The 20082-nt window shown below is 43.1% G+C and overlaps 1 protein-coding gene across 1 annotated transcript; it reads right to left on the bottom strand.

Annotated features, from left to right (window-relative positions):
- Positions 1-2940: 2940 nt before the first annotated feature.
- On the bottom strand, positions 2941-5165 carry KBTBD13 (kelch repeat and BTB domain containing 13). The gene has a single exon (XM_033920675.1). It carries the CDS (start codon positions 5043-5045, stop codon positions 3651-3653), a length of 1395 nt encoding a protein of 464 aa, XP_033776566.1. The 5' UTR covers positions 5046-5165; the 3' UTR covers positions 2941-3650.
- Between the last annotated feature and the right edge of the window lie 14917 nt (positions 5166-20082).

The raw sequence follows: 20082 nt of genomic DNA, 5'->3' as shown, positions 1-20082 counted from the left end.
TGTTCAGGGGGGGGGGGAGGAACAAGGAGGGAGAGAGGAGAAAGAGCAATGCCAGACTAGGGGTGAAGGAGTCTGGGACTGGTTTTCCTAAGTGTTGAACTAAGTTTTCTCTTTAATAAAATGCTGAATTATGTTTAGCTGCAGACCTAACTTATCTCATGTTCTAGCCTGCCTGCACTGGGCATTTTAGCTTCTTATGGCTATCTTAGCATACACGATATTGTATTCCGCCCTCCTGAGCTTAGGACCAATGATTGTTAAGAAAAGTAACACGTGAAAAGTTTTTTCTAGAATTCAGTTGTATAGCCAGAAGAATGTATAAATATCTCTGTAACTTCCTGGTTTCGGGACTTCTGAAGCCAGCTTGGGGCTCAGGGGTCCGCATATGCTGAATAAACATCTGTGCTTTCTTCAAGTCTCTAAGTTTTGTGGCTGCTCAAAGTGACCTTTCAGGGGCTAGAGATAGAAGGGGAGAAAACTTAAGCTGGGGGGAGGGGAAAGGAACAAGGAAGGAGAGAGGAGAGGGAGCAATGCCGGACTAGGGGCTGGAGAGAGACAGAGAGAAAGCTTAAGCTTTGAGGAGGGAGGGAGGAACAAGGAGGGAGAGAGGGGACAGATCAATGCCAGACTAGGGGCTGGAGAGAGAAGGGGGAAAAAGCTTAAGCTTGGGGGGAGGGGGAAGGAACAAAGAGGGAGAGAGGAGAGGGAGCAATGCCGGACTAGGGGCTGGAGAGAGACAGAGAGAAAGCTTAAGCTTTGCGGAGGGAGGGAGGAACAAGGAGGGAGAGAGGGGACAGATCAATGCCAGACTAGGGGCTGGAGAGAGAAGGGGGAAAAAGCTTAAGCTTGGGGGGAGGGGGAAGGAACAAAGAGGGAGAGAGGAGAGGGAGCAATGCCGGACTAGGGGCTGGAGAGAGAAGGGGAGAAAGCTTAAGCTTTGAAGGTGAGTGTGCTGCCATTGAAGTTGGCTTAGGGTGCCATAATCCTTTCAGCCAGCCCTGGGACAACCACATTTCCACATGCATGAATAGAAGCAGTACAGGCAAATCTTGAAAACCTAACTGCAGCTGCCCAGCCCTGCCCTAGGTGAAACTTCAACCTTACATCCTCCCCCAAGATGCTGTGAATTAAAAGCAACAATCATGGTCATTGCAAAATGCCAAAATGAACCATTGCTTGGAGCTACACTGGACTCACTTTTTCTGCTGGTGAAAAAAGTGTGTGTGAATGACTCTGAGTTTGTTTTGCTGCTCCAGGCCACTGCCTAGTCTCCCCTTAGTCTTGCTGAAGCTGAGCAAGTCCAGAGTTACCCCACTGCACATTAAGGGGTTTCAAGCAAATATCCACCAGGATGAAAGAAAACCGCTTGGTTCATTTAATGGAACTAATAAAGAACTGGAAAGAAAGCCAGGCAGCCATTCTAAGTCTGACAAAATGGCTTCCTGGTTTATCTGAATGGATCAAGAGCGATTTCAAAATGGCCGAATTCGAAGGTTCTGCATCAATATGAAAAGGTCGATTTCCGTCGTGTTCTGAATTGGGCTGAGGTGTGTTATTTCACAATAGAGAAAACCCCCGATTTGGGAGTGGATGTCAGCTCCACACCAACGAATTCGTTCTTGAGCTTTGCTAACAGAAAAGCATTTGGAGTTGGAAAAGTCTGCTTCATTCTGAAACCCAGGAAGAGATGGAGCCCGAGGAAGGTGTAATGTCAGTCATTTTCAGGCACTGGAATGGAAAAAAAAAACCCACAACGGCCCGAGCCAGGCCAGGCGCCTTCACCTCCGACGTCAAATCTGGGCCAACCAATCGCTGCCTGGCTGGCCTGGAACGTCCTCTGAATTGACGTCGGAGGGAGGGGGCGGGGACGGCTTGTTCGCGCCAAGCCTGGTTCGGTGAAGCAGGGAGAAATCGGCGGGATGGCTGGGGGGGAGCAGGGGGAGAGGGAAAGAAAGACAGAAATAAATGGGGGGGGGGGCACGGGGAGAGAGAAATAAAGAAAGAGAGACAAAGAAAAGGGGAGGGGCAGAAATAAATAAGAAGGAAGTGCAACCAGAGACTCATGAAATCACCAGACGAAAAAGTAGGAAAAATGATTTTATTTTCAATTTAGTGATCAAAATGTGTCCGTTTTGAAAATATATAGCTGCTGTCTAGATTTTGCACTATGGCCCCCTTTTACTAAACCGTGATAGTGGTTTTTAGCGCAGGGAGCCTATGAGCGTCGAGAGCAGCACAGGGGAGGGGGTATATTTGTCTATTTCTGTATAGTTTTTACTGAGGTGACAGTGCATGGAGTCATCTGCCTTGACCTCTGGAAAAAACCCCGAAATACAAATAATAACATTTTCTCTGCATTCAGTGTGCTTTGTGTTTTTTTAAATTTTATTGTGGGGAGATCATTTTGACTTGGTCATTTTAAAAGTAGCTCGCAAGCCAAAAAAGTGTGGGCACCCCTGGTTTAGAGGATTGGGACTTGTAATTACACAACCACACTCAAAGTGGTTTACATTCAGGTACTTCAAAGCATTTTCCCCTGTCTGTCCTGGTGAGCTGACAATCTATCTAGTGTACCTGGGGCAAAGGGGGGATTAAGTGACTTGCCCAGGGTCACAGGGAGCAGCGTGGGTTTGAACCCATAACCTTAGGATGCTGAGGCTGCAGCTTTAACCACTGCACCACTCTAGAAATCAAAATGTAGTAAAAGTGAGCCAAGTATAGGACAATCCAGCCATTGTGACATCACCGATGAGGTTGGCTCTTATTCATTGGTGGAAGGAGGCATTATGATGTCACAATCTCAGCTCTGGTTATCAGAGGCTGAAACTTTTCACACTATTTACTCTGTTTTCTATACTGTTCTCCCCAGGGGAGCTCAGAATGGTTTACATGAATTTATTCAGGTATTCAAGCATTTTCCCCTGTCTGTCCTGGTGGGCTCCCAATCTATCTAATGTACCTGGGGCAGTGGAGGATTAAGTGTCTTGCTCAGGGTCACAGAAAGCAGCACAGGCTTTGAACCCACAACCTCAGGGTGCTGAGGCTGTAACTCTAATCACTAGGCTCAAGAGAGCTGGACACAGTGAGAGCTGAAGTACTGATGACCTTAAAAGATGACTCCTAAGCAGTGGCATAATAAGTGGTGGACAGTTCGCGCTGGGCACTATCTTGGTGAGGGTGCAGCCATCTGCCCTCCTCTCAGCTCCCCCACTGCCGCACGTGCACGCTGCTTTCCTTCCCCCATATTTCTGTAACGTTCCTGGCACAAGCAGCAACCCCCAACCTGCTGTCATGCCAGTGTCAGCTGTTCCTCTGACATCACTTCCTGGACCTGTGCCTAGGAAGTGACATCAGAGGAAGAGCTGATGCTGGCGCAACAGCAGCTTGGGGTTTGCTGCTCGCGCCAGGAACATTACAGAGGCCTCGCTATGCCGCTGAATACCATACAGGTACAGATATTTTGCACTGGAAGGAGATCCTAGAACATTGGGTCACAGTAAGAGGCTGGAAGGTGGTAGACTGAAAGGTGACAGATATCTGGAATGGCCTCCTTGTGGGAGTGGTGGGGACAAAAAGGTCTAAGATTTAAAAGAAACATTGGCGACAGGGCCAGAAAGGCTTTAGACGTTGAGAAGCAATGAAATAAGAGTCTATGGACCAGTGGATACAAGAATGGGCAGAGAAGGTGGCCCTGCAGTTTTTTCCATTGCTTTTACTTGTTTCTTAGGAAGTCTGAGAAAGAAGGTATGTAAAGAACCTCCCTTTGGAAAGCCAGCTTTTTCCTTTTTGGGCTTCCATTTGTTGTCTTCTATGGAATACATGAGAGTTATCATCCTGTTTAAGGTAAAAACAGTGTCTCCTTTCACAACAGAAGTGAAGAGGGATCCTTTGCTGTTCACGTATTGGCCGGAGAGGGCAGTCCACTGCCGGGTGGAAAGGTTGAAGCATTCTATGTTGCACCGCAAGAAGTCATCCGAGGGTCCATTCCTCATCACGTAGAGGTCATCCCTGTGGCCCACCATACAGTGTCCATAGCTCTGAGGTCTTTTGAAGTCCGCTATGGGGAGCCACTCATCGTTCCTGATCTCGTACTCATAGATGATTGTAGTGTCTAGAGGCTTCCATAGGCAGACAAATATCCTCCCCATGGTTTTAGCACAGGGGGCCCCTGCCATAGGCTGGGGCAGATCAGAGACAAAATTCCAGGTACCATTCGACACATTATATTTCTCCACCGACTGCAGAGAGATTTTCTCATATTCTCCACCAACTGCATACAGATGTCCTTCGTGCCCTATCAAGGAGGTATCATAGCGTAACTGGTGAGGGCTACAGAACTGACTCCAGCTGTTGGTGTCTGCATCATAGCAAAAGCTCAGGTCCACAATCTGTTTGTTGGCCCCACGGGCTCCACCAACAATATACATTTTATTGTCTAATGTCGTGACTCCTGCCAGGAAAGTGCTCGCGCTGTCTGGTAGGCAACCCAGGGTCTTCCACATGTTTGTTTCTTCATCCAGATAGCAAATGGTCCTGGAGTAATCCTCCAAGAACTCAAAGGCTGGAGTGTGCTGTCCAACTGCTACAAATGTGCTGGGCAGAAGAGACTCCACGTAATCCATGAGCTCTGGGGGAAGACAGTCTAAATAGTCTCCCAGGTCAGAAGAAATGTCCCGTATGTACAATGCTGTAGCATGAGAAAGATCCAAGAGCCCGTAGGTCGCAGCAGCTTGGAACATGACGAGGCAGTTGTCCGAGTTGATAGAATTCACGAGATATTTTGTCAACGTTTTCACTTGCAGGAACGCTGCACACTCGACAGCGTGCAGGATTTCCTCACAGTTCAAGCTAGGCCTCTCTCCTCCCAGAACCCTGAGCATGGTAAAGAATCCCAGGGCTGTGAAGCCCCGGATCTGGAGCTCATCCTGGGAGCTCTCTCTCATGCCAGAGTCAAAGAGGGCTCGGAAGTACTCACTGTGCTTCACAAGCAGAGTCTTCTCCACGACAAAGAGCTGCCCTTCCACCTTGATCTGGACCTTGGCCATGGTAGTTGATGGTGCTGCCCAATGTAAGGTCAGCCCTCCTGGGAGTTAGACTTCTCCAGGATTTGCTAATATGTAGAGGTTTTGCAGAAGAGCTCTGTGCTTGCTGGACTGTTTGATAACATTTTGTGACCCAGTGCAACAGCTTAGAAGTTGCTATTTGGAATATAAATATCTTGGGCTAAAGATAGCCGCTTTTCATGTGATTCAAGCTGCCTGTAATGTGAGCAGTGCTCTTCCTGGCTTTTTGGTTTCTGTCTGGCTGTGAGGAACATACAGGCAGCAATGATGCTGCTCCAGAAGGATTCTTTAAGTGGCGAATTAACATAGTAAATGACGGCAAATAAAGACCTGAACAGCCCATCTAGAATCTTTTGTTACTCTTTGGGATTCTGGAATGTTGCTACTCTTTGGGGTTCTGGAATCTTGCTATTCTTTGAGATTCTGCCTGGAATCTTGATACTCTTTGGGGGTTCTAGAATCTTTTGTTACTCTTTGGGGTTCTGGAATGTTGCTACTCCTTGGGTTTGGGCCAGGTACTAGTGATCTGGATTGGTCATCGTGAGAATGGGCTACTGGGCTTGATGGACCATTGGTCTGACCCAGTAAGGCTATTCTTAGGTTCTTATGTTAATATTAAAACCACTATCTGCACAGAGTATCTGAATATCACTTAACACAACATTGTCATCATAAGTTACTAAATAGTACTAAAATCACTTCTATCCAGACAAGTTGCACATCCACCCTGACTCCGCCCCAGCACTATCCAGATAATACAAAGATAGTGTGTGAGGATGCTCAGAGGCACCATGCGGATAGGCTTGCTCCACCGTCTGTGTTTTCCTGGAGCTGTTCCATGAGGCAAATGGTAAAGAGAAAAGTCAAGAACAGCTCCAGGAAAACACAGACGGTGGAGCAAGCCTGGACCTTTTTCAAGGACACGGTAAACGAGGCGCAAAACCTGTATATACCCAGATTTAGAAAAGAGAGCAAAAAGAATCAAACAAAAGACCCGGCATGGATAACCAATGAAGTTAAGAAGGTGACAGGAGACAAGAAAATATAATTCAAGAAGTGGAAAAAGGATAAAACTGAGGAAAACTGGAAAGAGCCCAGGAAACCGTGTGGTCAGAACAGCGAAAAGAGAGTATGAGGAGAGACTTGCCAAGGAGGCACGAAATTTTAAACCATTCTTTTGATATGTGAAAGGAAAACAACCGGCAAGGGAGGAAGAGGGACCCCTGGATGAGGGAGGCAGAAAAGGAGGTAGCAGACAGATTAAACACGTTCTTCTCGTCAGTCTTCACAAAAGAGGACACATCCAACGTGCCAGAACCGGAAAAAACCTTCAAGGGGGATCAAGAGGAAAAATTATTATCAATAGAGGTGAGCCTCGAGGACGAACTCAAACAAATAGATAGACTAAAAACTGACAAATTGCCGGGACCAGATTATCCAGCTACTGCAACTGAATATATCTCTCAGCAGCTGCTAAATATTGGCACCTGTGCTATAGTGTTAAGGGTGACTCCTAGTGGCTGGATAGAAACATAAAGGTCAAATGTCTCATCCACTATTTCCTCCTCTCCCTAAGGGATCCCACACTTTCTTGAATTCAGGACTCACAAACATCAACATTCTTGCTTTGCTGTACATCATCCCTAACCCCTACACTGGATCCTATGCTCATGACTGCAAGATTCTGGAAGGAGTCTTGGCTACGTTGCGAGAGGCTTCAGCATATACAGTAGAATAAGAAGATTGCAAGCTTGGTTCTGACAAAAGAACAGGAGAAAAGTGCTGGATCAATAAAGGGACTCCAGATGAGAATGCTTCACACATGGTTACACAAGAGTCCACAGTCTCAAAACTTACCTAACTGGCTCAACACTCTACGTCCACTGTCTATATCTCCAAATCTGTATGTCAAGAATATACTGTAAAAGCTGAAATTTATACCTCTATGTACACCGTTTGTTTTTCCCACTAAAGTTTGTCTTACTTATACCGCTTAGAACCTAACGGATGTAGCGGTATATAAGAAATAAATTACATTACATTATACTGTGAATATAATCTTGTAACCCGTTCTGGGCTCCTTTGGGAGGAATGAATAAATAAATAAAACAGTGGCTGGTGGAAGTGGTTTGCAACGGAGAACCGCAGCTGGTTCAGTTTGGCACTCTCCCACTATGAAATGAACAGCGGCAGGGTCGGGACTGGAACCTGGTTCTGTCAGCACAAAGTTACACGGAGAGTTCAGGAGATTGGGACTGGAGTATAAGTGCTCTGGCTGTTAGACTTTGCAGCAGCCCAGCTCACTAAATCCTGAGACGGGGGGATCACTAGTTTAATGCTGGCTTTCTCCATTCAATGCCTAGAGCTGGGACTTTTACTTTTCTTGGAATATCAGTTTCCTCATAAAAACGGTTTTTATGACAGTGGGAAGATAAAATACTGAGGAAGGCTTCAGCTTCTGTAATGGAAGGAAATGTGGATGATAGAATAGGAGGCTTATGCCAAGAGTAAAAAAAAATGCAGTTTCTCTGGAGGCAGCATTTATGAGCTCTCTGCTATTTGACATATCCTCATCCAGAATGGTAGGAAAGTGGGTCAATGGCTTCTCAGAGCAAGAAAAGCTGCAGCTTACACAAGAACCAGCTCAGGAAGGGCAGTGGAGTACTGAAGTGTCAGCTGAAACAGCTGGTCTAATCCTCGGAGACTCACCAGCACCAGATCCCATTTCATTTCAAGCCAAAACCTATAGCGCCTGTTAAGCCCAAGAGAAATTATATGTGTAAGGATGGCAGAGTCCTTTACTGGCTCTACTAAACTTGTGAAGACCCACAGAAAAAAAGAGACACCTCCTGATCAATGAGGTAATGGTATGAAAGACCAGTCCTGTTCGGTCTTGGGCAAGTTACTTGGTTTACGAGCATAGTTCGTTCCGAAAACATGCTTGTAATCCAAAACACTTGTATATCAAAGCAAATTTCTCCAAAAGAACTAATGGAAACTCGGACGATTCATTCCACAACCCAAAAACTTGAATACAAAATACTGTCTGTACTTGTATTGCAAGACCTCGCTCGTTTATCAAGTTAAAATGTTTTGCTTGTCTTGCAAAACACTTGCAATCCAAGTTTTTACTGTATATTAAAACAAGATTTTATTTCTTTGCTGGCATTGACGCCACTTCGTCACTTTCAAGTTTGTGGCTTACTAGATACAACTTGCACCTAATATAAATAACATTTTTTTTTTTTTTTACTTAAAAAAATTGACATGAACATAGCCCTTATTGTAAATGTCAAAGACCTAGCCATCTTTATCACCTTGAAGGAAGTTTTCTAGAAACCAGAGGCAGTCCAACATTGGGCCTAGTGACGCAAAGTAAATCAGATGGATGTCACTAAAAAGTAGCCATATAAAGCAACTAGACATTATATTACTCATTACTGAAAAGTGTAATAAACGTAATATGCTATTTATTCATTACAGTTGCTCATTGCTTTTAAAAGTAATATATTGCCAGCAATATGAGGGTGGTTTGAAAAGTTTGGTAAAAAAGGATGAGGAGATTGAGGGTTACAGATAGATGTAGAGGTAGGTTACAGAAATGGTCAGGAACCACTTCACAGGTCACAGACCTGATGGGCCGCCGTGGGAGCGGACCGCTGGGCGTGATGGACCTCTGGTCTGACCCAGTGGTGGCAACTTCTTATGTTCTTATGTTCTTAAAGCAAGTTAAACAACATAGTCTCCATTGAGTTTCCCATTTTTCATATCGTAGTTCAAATAGTTTACAAAAACTGGAAATTCGTTGGAATCAGTCCAGAGGAAGACTACTAAAATGGCCAGTGGTCTACGTCATAAGGCGTACAGGGATAGACTTAAAGATCTCAATATGTATACTTTGGAGGAAAGGTGGGAGAGGAGAGATACGATAGAGATGTTTAAATACCTAAGTGGCATAAATACGCATGAGGCAAGTCTCTTCCAGTTGAAAAGAAAATCCAGAGTGAGAGAGCTTAGAATGAGGATAAGAGGTGTAGATGCATGGAATAGTCTCCTGGTAGAGATGGTGGAGACAAAGACTGTGTCTGAATTCAAGAAAGCATGGACAGGCACATGGGATCTCTTAGGGAGAGGAAGAGATAGTGGATAGACAGACTGGATGGGCCATTTGGACTTTATCTGCCATCATGTTTCTGTGTTTCTATAACCACAAAGCTCTATGACCTTACAATGCAAGCGTTAAGAGACTTAACCTATAGAGAGAAGAGAAGATAGTGGATGCAGCGGATGGGCAGACTGGATGGGCCATTTAGCCTTTATCTGCCATCATGTTTCTGTGTTTCTAAAGCAAATTAGAACATAAGAATAGCCTTACTGGGTCAGACCAATGGTCCATCAAGCCCAGTAGCCTGTTCTCATGGTGGCCAATCCAGGTCCCTAGTACTTGGCCAAAACCCAAAGAGTAGCAACATTCCATGCTACCGATCCAGTACTGAATCCAACAAATCACAGATAATACTAACAGTCAACGATTGCACTTTCTAATGTCTTTAGACAGCAAACCAGTGCCGGATTTAGACTTGGTAAGACCCTAAGCTATATAAAGCTTTGAGGCCCCTTGTTAATACCCTAGAAACAATATTTGAATGGAATTTTCAAAAATAATTTTAGCATACATTGAAATGAAATGAAACGAAAAGTGTCAAGAAAAGTGTGGAATAACTTGTAAGTTTCCTGGCTCCACATCATTCTCTTCTTGGTTGGGCTGAGAACTTTTCAGTGGTCCCTCGTCTAAGGATTAGAAACCAACCAACTCCATGTCAGCTAGACTGAGCCAATTGAAGCTTTGTCCCACTGCTTGCTGGGATTTGTAGTCCTGCTGTACTTATAAACAAAATGGATCTACAAATTAATAGATGCAATGGAATAAAACCAGGACTGGCTCAGTTTTGGCAGCTGACATAGAGCTTGTAGGCAGAGGAAGTGGAAGGGCTCACTGTCCTATAAAATGGACCATCGTCATTTTATGCTGGATTCTGCTACACTGGACACCTAAAAACTGTGTTTGCAGTAAAGGTTTGGCTTTTCTAAGATCTGAAACTCTGAAGATGTTGGTATCCTTCGTAGAATTCATGCTTTCCCCACAATCACTGATATATCTGGCGGAGGTTACCATGGAGCAAGACTTACCAATATTTATCAACAGCTTAGAAAGAGGAAGTGAACAGACCATTCCTACTTCACCACTAAAGCCCTAGGTAAACATTGTCAACTTGAGATACTCCATCTGAGGCTCACATTGCTCACCCCACAGCAATATTTACATGCAATAAAAATAATTACAGTAATCCTATGCTTTCTACCATTTATCATGGTCTCACCATTTAATCCTCATGTTAGCACATTAAAAGTGTGGGTATCAAAGCTCTTCAGATTGTGGTGTGTCAGGTTCTCCCCATACACGTCATGAAAGAGAAAGATATTGAGGGGTTCTTTTGGGTGGGGTTGCCTTTGTATACTTTTAAGGAGACAAGCTGAGCAGCAAGTTCAACCCTAAATGCCAGGGTGGCAGTTACAATCTTACCTTGCTGGGCAGACTTTGTGGGCCATCATTTACTACCAGCAGAGGTGGTAGAAATGAGGACCGTACCTGAATTCAAGAAAGCATAGGAGAGGGATACAAGATCGCTAAGTTAGGAAGTTATCGACATGCTATAATTGGGGTTTACCATTAACATAGTAAATGACAGCAGATAAAGATCTGAACGGTCCATCCAGTCTGTCCATTAGTTATTCTCATTAAAAATACATGATTAAATTAACTTGTCTCTTTGATATTTCTGGGCCGGACTGTAAAGTTTAGTATTGTCCTAGGTTCCAAATGCTGAAGTTGCCATCAAATCAAGCCATTGTGACATCACTGCTGAGGTTGGCTCTCAGGCATTATGACATCACAAGCTCAGCTTTTAGGGCCAGATTTGAAAAAAGGTTTTGAGCTATTGAGGATGCTGCCACCCAGCCTGTGTTCTGTATGTTCTGCCCAACAGCCCCGTCTGACCTTGTAGTAGAGTCTCAAATTGTCTGTGTTTCAAGATGTCTTCAATAAAGTTTTCTTAAGAGGTTAGATTTCAAAAGCCTTTTTTTACCCACATTGAATGGAGTATTTTCTAAGGGCAAGGTGGAGAATGCAGCACATGTAATTTTCAAAGCTGTGCATGGTGCTTTGTAGGGAAAAATAGCAGATCTCAGCTTTTCCTAGGTAGTTTTCCTTTCAGACCTGGTGCAAAGTCCCTGGTTAAGAAAATAAGATGTGTCTAGACAAGATCTTGGCCTTTGTAGTGGCCATCAAGCAAGTTCAAATGTCTGGAGATATGGCTGAGAGTTTAATAGGGCGACTCCTGTGCAAACTGTCGAGGATCCTTTGCTAAAGTGTTCTCATTGATATCTAATCTAATCAAGTCTTATAATCCGCTATTTTTCAATTCAAATTCAGAACGGATTACAAGAAGAAGAACCCTACATTAAGGGGAGCACATATACTTAAAAATGATTGCACAACGAGATAAAATATCAAGAATAACATTGATCCAAAAAGTAGGTCTTTAATACTTTCATGGTGAGTTGAGTATGACTGTGCAGTGGAATGTGATATGTTTTCCAGGTTTTATTAAAATTTGTTTTTCTGCTTAGCCATTTTCTAAGCGATTTACAGAGATAAAATTATACATAAAAAATAAAGGGGTACTACAGAACGAAAGTCGTTGACAGACAATATGCATGTACATTTGGACAGTATGGACTAACAGCAGTTACAAGGTGGTAAAAGAGAAGAAACACAGTTTTAAATAGGATAGGAAGACATGAAAGGATGAGGAATTACGTCTGTGGTAGAAGATAGATAGTTAGCATTTTTAAATAAGAAGGTCTTTAGATTTGTTTTGAATCTTTCAAGGTTGAGCTCTTCATGAAGTTGATTAAGCATTGAGTTCCATAGTTGAGGGGCTATAATGGAAAATATTGATGAGCAGGTGGTATCATGGATTACCTGTTGCAGTGATGGTATGACTAATAGATGGTGATTTTGGGATTGAAGTGCTCAGAAAGTATGAGGAAGTGGCTGCTATTAAGAAAAGGAACATACTATTTTTTAAGAATGTGGGCACCTTTGAATGCTTTCTGTCAAGTTGGAGATGTGTAACTCGGATAGAATCGCAGTGTTATTATAGATTGTGATCTGGGTATTGTGAGAGAGGATCTTTTGTTCTTGTATTTTTATCTTAACAATCAATAAAAATATCTAACTTAAAAAAGAGATGTGCCGTTCTGGTTCAGAGCAAAGGTTCCTCAAGCACAGGATCTTGTCTAACAGCATCTAATCCACAGCACCATTGAATCCTCCCCCCCCCAAAAAAAAAAAAAAAAAAAAAAAGGTTTATTCCTTGCTGCTCCCTTCCAGGAATAAGTGGGGACTTTCCCAGGTCTACCTAAATACTAATTGTTCCTTGACTTTCCCTCTTGGAATTCATCCAAACCCTTTCTTAAATCCAGCCCTGTTAAATGTCTTAACCACATCCTCTGGCAACAAATTCCAAAGCTTGATTATTTCATGAGTATATTAAGAACTTTTGCTGGTTTGATATGAGTTAGAGTGATCCTCAGTCCTAGTGCTGAGAATGAATAAATAACTGATTTCTATTTACCCCACTTTTATAGACTACGGTAGCTGTCTCTTCTCCAAGCTCAACATAAATCCAGTCACTGCCTTCCAACCTATGTATTCTAATGTACACTAAACTAGATCTACTGTTTGTTAACTGAAGATGAAAATAACTTGACTCTCTGTATATCTAATGTTACTGTACATATGTAAATTCATAATTTGTTTGTCTATGCATTATGTATGTCAACCTTCTTAGCCATTCTGAGCTTGTTGGGGATATAAAACTAACAATAGTCCTGACCTGTCTAGACTTTCCTCATGGACAAGCCGTTCCATCCTGTTTATCATTTTGGTTACCTTCCTTTGTGACCCTTCAAGTTCAAATTTATTTGATATATCACTCATCAAATCAAGTTGTCTGAGCAGTTTATAAGACAAAAATTGAAGAATATAATATACAATAGAAAACAAAGGAGTTGCCAGAGAATGTGATAAAATCAGTTAGCTTAGCAGGGTTTTAAAAAGGCTTGGATAATGTCCTGAAAAGATAAGTCCATAGGCCATTATTGAGATGGCTTGGGGAAATCCATTGCTTTTTACTAGGATAAGCAGCATAAAAACTGTTTTACTACTTGAGATCTAGCTAGGTACTTGGGACCTGGGTTGGCCACTGTTGGAAACAGGATACTAGGCTTGATGGAACTTCTGTCTGTTCCAGTATGGCAAGTCTTTTATTTATTTATTAAGTTTTCATTAACATATCAAGTATCCACTTGTACCGAAAGATAAAGTTAAACAGAAAAGGAAAAATACTTTACCAATAATAAAAAAATTTAAGCAATATAATAGAAATTTAGTAGCTTAACTTTAACTCAAGTCCTCAAAACAGAATCCAAGGCTTAGTCAGTGAGCAATTAATAACACAAATAAGAAACATAAGAAATAAGGAAAATCCATTAGTTCAGGAAATATGTCAGACTTCGATAAGCATTCATGTGGCCCCTGCTTTCAGTCGAGCCTCAGACAAGAAGGTTATCAGTTGGCTAGGGTCAAAAAAAAAAAATTTTTGCATTTGATATTGTATCACACATTTGCATGGGTGACGGAGGAAAAAAGAGCAATAATACCCGGTTTCATAATCAGAAATTCACATCTGCGTTTTTGTGTGTCTCGTGTCAGATCTGGAAACATTTGTATTTTAAATCCAAGAAATTTCTTTTGTTTGGTTTTAAAGAAAAGTCTAAGTAACCAATTTTTGCCACTTCTCTATCTGAAAGTTCCAAAAGCAAAGTAATATTAGGTGATTGTTGATCATCTTGTCATTTGAATTGTCCTTCTCTTCAACAGATCCTCTGATATTTCCAAAACTTCCATCATGTAGCATTTTAACATATCTCTAGGAGGTATTGGCGCTACTCTGGGAAAATTGATCAATCTAAGATTATTGTTACGAGAAAAGTTTTCTAGAGATTCCATTTTTCTTCTCAAATTTATATTATCTCTTACTAGAGTTTCCGTCATTTGTTTAGATACTACGGTAGAATTTTTAAAGACCTGTAACTCAGTTTTAAGATCTTTAATTTCAGTTTCTTGGATATTGACTTTTTGCTCCAGCTGGTCTGCCACGAGATCCCAAATGGAGTCCAATGTTACCTCTGGGGGTTTCTCCAATGTAAAGAAAATCTTTTGAGTCTCAACATTCATATTCTCACCAACCGGCTTCATAAGTACCACACGGCCCATAGGTGTAAAATTGCATTTAGCACATACTAATATCTATCAGTAGGTTACCAGATTTTATGTCAGTAAAATCCGACCCCCCTAGACCTGGCCCCCAGTTCTACCCATCCCCACCCTGTTATGCCCCAGCTCCACCCCAGCCCCACCCCACTGCCTGCTCATCGGGCAGAAAGGCATCCGCAGATGTGACGTGATGATGTGACGCGCATGCACGTGACGCTACCTATGCCCCCTCCCGACACGATTTCTTTTCAAAACCCAGACAAAGTGCTGTTAACCCTATCTATCAGCACACACAAAGCTTCAGTAGTTTCGAAGGAAACTTTCACATCTGACTTTCTAATTTGTAAAGACAAGATGGAGATTTTCATAAATCCTTCCTTTGTTTTGAGACTGCCAGTTTCCTCCTGCTCTTTCTGAGCTTATAAGAATATAATTTAAGAATAGCCTTCCTGGATCAGACCAATGGCCCATCAAGCCCAGTAGCCCGTTCTCACGGTGGCCAATCCAGGTCCCTAGTACCTGGCCAAAATCCAAAAAGTAGCAACATTCTAGAATCCCAAAGAGTAACAAAAGATTCTAGAATCCCAAAGCGTATCAAGATTCCAGGCAGAATCTCAAAGAATAGCAAGATTCCAGAACCCCAAAGAGTAGCAATTTTCCAGAATCCCAAAGAGTAACAAAAGATTCTAGAACCCCAAAGAGTATCTCAAAGAATAGCAAGATTCCGGAACCCCAAAGAGTAGCAACATTTCGTGCTACCGATCCAGGACAAGCAGTGGCTTCCCCCCTGTCTTTCTCAATAACAGACTATGGACTAAGCTTCCCATTTAGTTAGAACAGGCCTCTTCTAGCCCTATATGTCTTCATTCACAGTTTTTCAGTGTCTTTCACTGTGGTTTAATCCTGCCATGCATGCCAGCATTTAAGTAGCTGCACTCTAGTTCACAGGTGGCACTGCAGAGGGATGGCTACGGCTCTCCTGCACCTTTGGGGGCAGAGAACGTTGCCCGTGCAGGATTTCAAGCTCCAGCTGCCCCAAGACGAAGCAATGAGACCTGGAACTTAGGCCTACTGGTGGTTCAGCATGACCACTGAACTAAAGTGATTTTCTGTTTGAAGCTGAAGGAAAGTGTAGATTGTGAAATAGAAAGACCTATCTCTGAATCTTAGTGTCACCCCTTAGTCACTGTGCTGCATGCAGTTTGTACTCTTCAGTGTCTGGATCTTCCCCTAATACCTAGTGGCTGGTTCAGGCTCTTGAGACTGTAGGGCTGTGTAATACCTAAATAAAGTCATATTATTATCTCCCCTCTCCTGCCATTCTTCCAAAGTATACATGCTGAAATTTTTAAGTCTGTCCCCCTACGCTTTATGACAAAGACCACTGACCATTTTTATACATATCCCTATGTCTTCTGCTCAGAAAGTTCTCCAGGCATTTACCCTTCTTGGGATACTGCTGCGATAAACTGGAATTTCAAGCGTTTGCTATTATCCTGGGTCTTAACTTAATGGTCAACTGTGATTAAACAACACACAGCCTCTTTACAAAGACACTGCTGTTTCATGCTGGCTTTGTTCCAGGAATTCTCAACCCTATCTATAGAGTCTTTGTTTTTTCAAAGAACTATGCCAAGTGCTCCTTCCTATGTACCAACAGGGGGAGCTTTCTGGGTTATAACACTCAGCCTAATGAAGGTTGGGCCAGTCCTGCAACACTTATAGGAACTGGAGTGTGGGGAGGAGCCTTTCCCTTAGAAGGGGTCCAATAGAAATGGAGGAGGGGGCCTTCCTTCCCTCCAACAGAAGGAGTCCAGTAGTGGGAAGGGCAGTAAGCCTCCAGGTAGCATCATTGCAATCTGGAGATGCACGGATAATATTTCTCTTAATACCTGCATTGTATCAGATTTTCTTTCAGGAGTTCATAGGGTGTAATAGGGATAGACAACACATCAAGATGCACATGGAAATTCATTTTCTTCAGGCCAGTGGTGTCCAATTCAATTGGGACAATTTCTGTCGCTATCCTACTTTCTCAGTCTCTGATTACTTTTCATGGTACTTGATGGTCTTCTGTCTCCTCATGTAGTACAGCCACTTTTGTTATCAAATTCCTGGAGGAAAAATCCATAGTCTGCTGTTGAGACAGAAGATAGTATGGAATGCTGCTACTATTTCAGCTTTTGCCAGGTACTTGTGACTTGAATTGGCCTTCACAAAGACGGGATACTGGACTAGATGGACCATTGGTCTGACCCGGTAAGGCTAGTCTTACGTTCTTAATGCTGTTCTTTTGTGTTCTCCTTTACCACAATGTTCCATCCCTGCCCCATCCCCGCAAACTCTGTCTGATCCTATCCGCATAAGCCTTGAATACTTATGATTTTATATTGAAATCATTTTATTAAAGTTTAAAAAGAAACCTCCCCTCCACTATCGAGACAACTGAACAAGCCAAATTACAACGAATGCCTCGGTCCCACACACAAATGCCAAATCCGTAATAGCTGACCAAAAATGATAAACGTAAATTAAGCCAAAATCCCAAGAAGCCACACCTTGCATGTAGTACAACACCAAGGAAACAGAAATAGCCATGCCCTTCTATATTGTGCAAAACATGAAGATCACATGTGGAAGGGATAGTGTTAGGGGAGTGCAAGTAGGGCAACAGCCCCCTGGCCAGAGAGAGACCTAAGTCTACTAGAAGCTGAAGAAGGCGTGGCTTGATGTCAGGTGCACGTACGCATGTGTAGATGCTTTCTGCCCAATGAACAGGCAGCGGGGGTTGGGGACGTGGCTGGGGGCAGGAATGGGTGAAACAGGATGGGCCTGGGGGCGGGTCTATACCAAAAAGTTCCCAGGTGAGAATTTCTGCTCTCCAGGTTAGCCAAGGCTAACGATGCTCTTCAGGAGGTGGAGGGAGTTCTGGCTGTTGTATGGAATAAGGTCTAGATGGCAGATAAGGGGCCAGGGACATTTTCTCTGGCCCAAGATGGTCACTGCAACTAAAACGCGGCTGGTGAAGGAAGGGGGAGTTATGAAACTGAGTGCAAATTTCTGGGTAGCAGAAGAAAAATCCGGACCCATGGCCACGCCCCCCAGGCCCGCCCCATTCCACCTGTGTCACACCCCATTCCGCCCCTGCCCCACCCACAGACATCATTCACGCATTCGCGGACACAACACAATGACATCACACGTGCATGTGCATGCTGTCACTGCGTTGCATCTGTGAATGCACGGATGCTCCTTCCTGACGGGAAGCTTTTCAAAACCGGACAAAGTGCCAGGTTTTGAAAAGCCGTCCGGACCCGTCCTCAAAAAGGAGGACGTGTCCGTGGAAATCCGGAGGTCTGGTGACCCTAGGTTCTGACAGAGGTGGGAAAATTACGAGCAGGACAGAATTGTCAGGTCAAATAAAGTAAAATAAAATGAGGAAAAAAGTAAAGGCACAGAGAAGGGCAACCAAAATGATAAAAGGGATGGAGAGAAAAAGCCAAAAGGGGAGAGCTTTTCAGTTTAGAGAAGAGGTGGAGTGCAATGGACAAAGAGCGAATGGTTGTTTACCCTTTCAAATAGTCCTAAGACTTGGGATGTTCCATGAAACTAATAGGTAAAACAAGCCAGAGAAGGTACTTATCACTACGTGCGTAATTATGCTATGGAATTGGTTGCCAGAGGATGTGGTCAAGGCAGTTAGCCTAGCTGAGTTTAAAAAAAAGTTTTAGCAAAGTTCATAAACTATTTATTAGCCGTGTTGACTTGGAAAAGCCATGGCTTATTCCTGGTTGTATGCAACAAGGAAGGGACCTGTTCTTTGGGATCCTGCCAGATACCAGTGACCTGAATTGGCTACTTTCAGAGACAGGATGCTGTTCTCAGTGGATCTTTGATCTGAGCCTCTAAGATTCATCTTAATATCTCATGTTTTTATGGACCTTCTCCTCCTATTCATTAGGAGTATTAGTGAGATTGTCTTTTAGTTCCTTCCAGCAACCTTTTCCCATGGGTTCAGATCGAATCAGAGGCTCAAAGGAAGAAGTTACAAGGATAAAAATAAAAAAGCAAACAAGAGAGATTCTTGAGAATGAATGAGTCCCATTTAATGGTAATAAAACCCAGCTGGAACGGAGATCTGCAATTTTCCTATACATTTGTCTGTTTTCCTGGATAGGGCATATCATCTCTTTATAACTCTCAGGAGATGGGAGTCTCGTCTGTAATCCTGGATTTATTCCCGGGATTCCTTCACACTGTTTTTTTCCATTACATATTTATTGTTTAATTACATTTTGTCTGGTGGGAGAGTTTTTGGGAGATGCTTTATATAATCAGACCCTTAATCCAAACATGAAAAGTTAATTCTCCAGGGACAAACAGGCAAAATTTATTTAAAACATTTTTTAAATTCACCTTTATCCAAGGCAGCTCACAAATTCTATACATAATAAAATGAGCATTTTAAAAGGAGACATCTGACACTGAAATCGGTGGTGCCCTGATGACATCCAACTCAGCCTCAACTCCTCTCCCAGACTGTCTCGGCAATGCCTGATCAGTGCCACACTGCCACAGTAGCCTACCTGGATTTTCAGTGGCGCTATCTAGGTAAGAACTGCTGAAAATCTAGGCTGGATATGGCGAATCTGGATTATGGCTACTCCTACCTGAATAATTTGCAGCCTTGGAGTGGTCTTCAATTCCGACCTCTCATTTTCTACATATATCCAACAAGCTGCTAAGATCTGTCGCTTCTATCTCTTCAATATCACCAAAATTCACCCCTTCCTCTCTGAGCACGCTCTCGTAACTTCACGCTTACATTACTGCAATCTACTCCTAACTGATATCCCACAGTGTCGCCTCCCCCTTGCAATCTATGCAAAACTCTGCTGCATGACTTATCTTCAACCAACCTCACTACGCTCATGTCACCCTCCTCTCTTTAAGTCACTTCACTGGCTCCATATCTGCCATCGAATAAAGTTCAAGATCTTATTGCTGAACTTCTGCTGCCCCTCAATATCTCTCCTCGCTTCTCTCTCCTTATACACCTCCCAGAGAACTCGGTTAAGTCACTCTTAGCGCTACCCTTCTCCTCCACTGCCAATTCCAGACTTTGTTCCTTTCATCTAGCTGCCCCCTATGCCTGGAATAAATTACCCGAGTTTGTCCGTCAAGCTCCTTCCCTTGTTTAAAAGCAGACTGAAAACCCTCCTTTCTGATATAGCTTTCAATCCTTAACCTTACTCCTCTGCCCTCCAACACAGCAAGCTGATTAACCATTTCCCTTAACTATACTCTGCTTACATGTATTTGACGACTCTACAGTGTGCCTATTTTCGCTGATCGTGTGTTGATTGTTCCAGCTCCTCTTATCTCTGTATCCTGCTTACATGTATTCAATGACCTTTCATTGTGCCTATCATCGCTGATTGTCCAGCTCTTCTTATTGTAAACCGCCTCGAACTATTATGGCTTTGGCGGTATATAAGAATAAAATTATTATTATTATTATCCTGTTTGTCTCTTTAGATTGTAAGCTCTTTCGAGCAGGGACTGTTTTCTTATTCTTTGTGACTCTGTGCAGCGCTGCGTGCGTCTGGTAGCGCT

This window comes from Geotrypetes seraphini, chromosome 14, assembly GCF_902459505.1.
Source record: "Geotrypetes seraphini chromosome 14, aGeoSer1.1, whole genome shotgun sequence".
Classification (NCBI taxonomy): domain Eukaryota; kingdom Metazoa; phylum Chordata; class Amphibia; order Gymnophiona; family Dermophiidae; genus Geotrypetes; species Geotrypetes seraphini.
Note: the sequence above shows the minus strand (reverse complement) of the source record. Positions and strands in the feature narration are given on the sequence as shown.